Consider the following 1953-nt stretch of genomic DNA (forward strand, 5'->3'; position numbering starts at 1 on the left):
CAGGGAGCAGATCAGACAGGGAGCACATACAGGGAGCAGATCAGACAGGGAGCACATACAGGGAGCAGATCAGACAGGAAGTACATACATGGAGCAGATCAGCTAGGGAGCACATACAGGGAGCAGATCAGACAGGGAGCACATACAAGGAGCAGATCAGACAGGAAGCACATACAGGGAGCAGATCAGACAGGAAGCACATACAGGGAGCAGATCAGATAGGGATCACATACAGGGAGCAGATCAGACAGGTAGCACATACAGGGAGCAGATCAGACAGGAAGCACCTACATGGAGGAGATCAGATAGGGAGCACATACAAGGAGCAGATCAGACAGGGACCACATACAGGGAGCAGATCAGACACAACACAAAATGCCGAAGCAAAAGTGCAGCTTCACAGATGAACTGCAAAAAACCTTTTCACGTCCCGTCCTGGTCAGGACAGTAACTTATGTCTCCTCTTCCAGTCCCCTACCTTTTGTCTCCTCCCCCGTCTCCTACCGTTTGTCTCCTCCCCCGTCTCCTACCGTTTGTCTCCTCCCCCGTCTCCTACCTTATGTCTGATCCAGGCCTCCACCTCTTCCACTTTCTGCAGGAACTCCAGGAAGTCTCTGTTGTCTTCCAGATCTTTCCCCCGGGTGGCCAGGGCCTCCTTCAGCTCCTCCCAGTGGCGCTGTAGGGCGGCGCTGCTCCTCTTCACCTCCTTGGACCTGGGGTGTCGAAGGGAAACCAGCTCCTCTCCAGCCTGGAGACACACAACAAGAAGACAGTCTGACCCTGAACTTTGAAGCCAATTTCTTTCATTAGGGTGTTTTGTTAAACGAGTACACACAGTTCTACAGGTTTTTGCAGATTCAACGTGATCCACATGCAAACAACTAAAACATCCAGCTACAAAAAAAAGACTGGAACTCAGGGTGGAGGTACAACAAGGCGATGTTATGGAGCGCACCGTCCCGCTAGAGACATGTGACCTCACCCGCAGCACGGAGCTGATGGTCTCTCTGTGCGCCAGGATCTCGGCCTCAAACACCTGATGTTTCTGGAGAAGCTTCATCTTGGCCTGAAGAGTGCTGAGGTCGGCTTTCCCGTCCTCCGCCATTTTCTGCCTCCGCTCAGACGCCCACTCCTCGGCCTGAAGACACACAGACGGTTTATATAGACCTTAGTGGTTCCCGAATACTGTATGTGTTTATATAGTATGTGCTGTATATGCAGTTAGTTACCTCCGCAACGTCTCGGTTGAAGATGCACAGCATCCTGGAGAGCTCCAGCTCCTCCCTGCGTTTGACGGACAGCTCCCTGATCCTGTCCCGCCGCTGGAGGAGGGCTTTGAGTTTGGCTTGGACCAATCGGCTTTTCTCGCTGCTCAACAGCTTCCTCAACCGCTCAGACAGATCCTTCAGAGAGGAAAGCTGAGGGGGGGGAGGGAGGGAGAGAGAGAGAAAGAGGGAGGGTGGGAGTGAAAGGGAGGGAAAGTTCAAAATGTTTTACTTTAAGAATTTTTAAGACCTCGTGAGAATTCTGTAAAAAGTAAAGGCCTTATAAAAAACCCTAGTCCTCTAAGGTGCCCCTAGGGGGACACATACCCCTAGTCCTCCAAAGTACCCCTAGGGGTACACCTACCCCCTGCAGAAACACAGCTGCACAGTATCTCACCTGTGTTGCTAGTGGATTTAAAACCCTTCCTGGCCTAATAGTTAACTTCAGGCCTTACACCCTTTCAAAATAAAGTTCCACCAGAAGAGCAGACCTTGTCCTCCTGCGAGCTGAGCAGCTTCTCAAAAGCTTCGTGGCGTTTGATCAAACCCTCGGTCTCGTCCACTGTGTTTCCCAGAGTGCCGTTCTGCAGCAGGATCTGTGGAGAGATCAAACCAGCGGTCAGCGGGCTGAATGTCCAACACACAGCAGTGTTTTCTGAGGTGTGGAGGTGCTTATGTGGGGGGGGGG

The 1953-nt window shown here is 52.1% G+C and overlaps 1 protein-coding gene across 1 annotated transcript; it reads right to left on the reverse strand.

The window, feature by feature from the left end:
- Positions 1-530: 530 nt before the first annotated feature.
- Positions 531-1892, reverse strand: LOC117940035 (spectrin beta chain, non-erythrocytic 5-like; the record flags this gene model as incomplete). Its single annotated transcript, XM_034865432.1, has 4 exons — positions 531-748; positions 983-1138; positions 1230-1418; positions 1757-1892. Coding segments are annotated over 4 exons (699 nt in total), but the record flags the coding sequence as incomplete, so codon positions are not given.
- Positions 1893-1953: the final 61 nt, after the last annotated feature.

This window comes from Etheostoma cragini, unplaced genomic scaffold, assembly GCF_013103735.1.
Source record: "Etheostoma cragini isolate CJK2018 unplaced genomic scaffold, CSU_Ecrag_1.0 ScbMSFa_1537, whole genome shotgun sequence".
NCBI classification, from domain to species: domain Eukaryota; kingdom Metazoa; phylum Chordata; class Actinopteri; order Perciformes; family Percidae; genus Etheostoma; species Etheostoma cragini.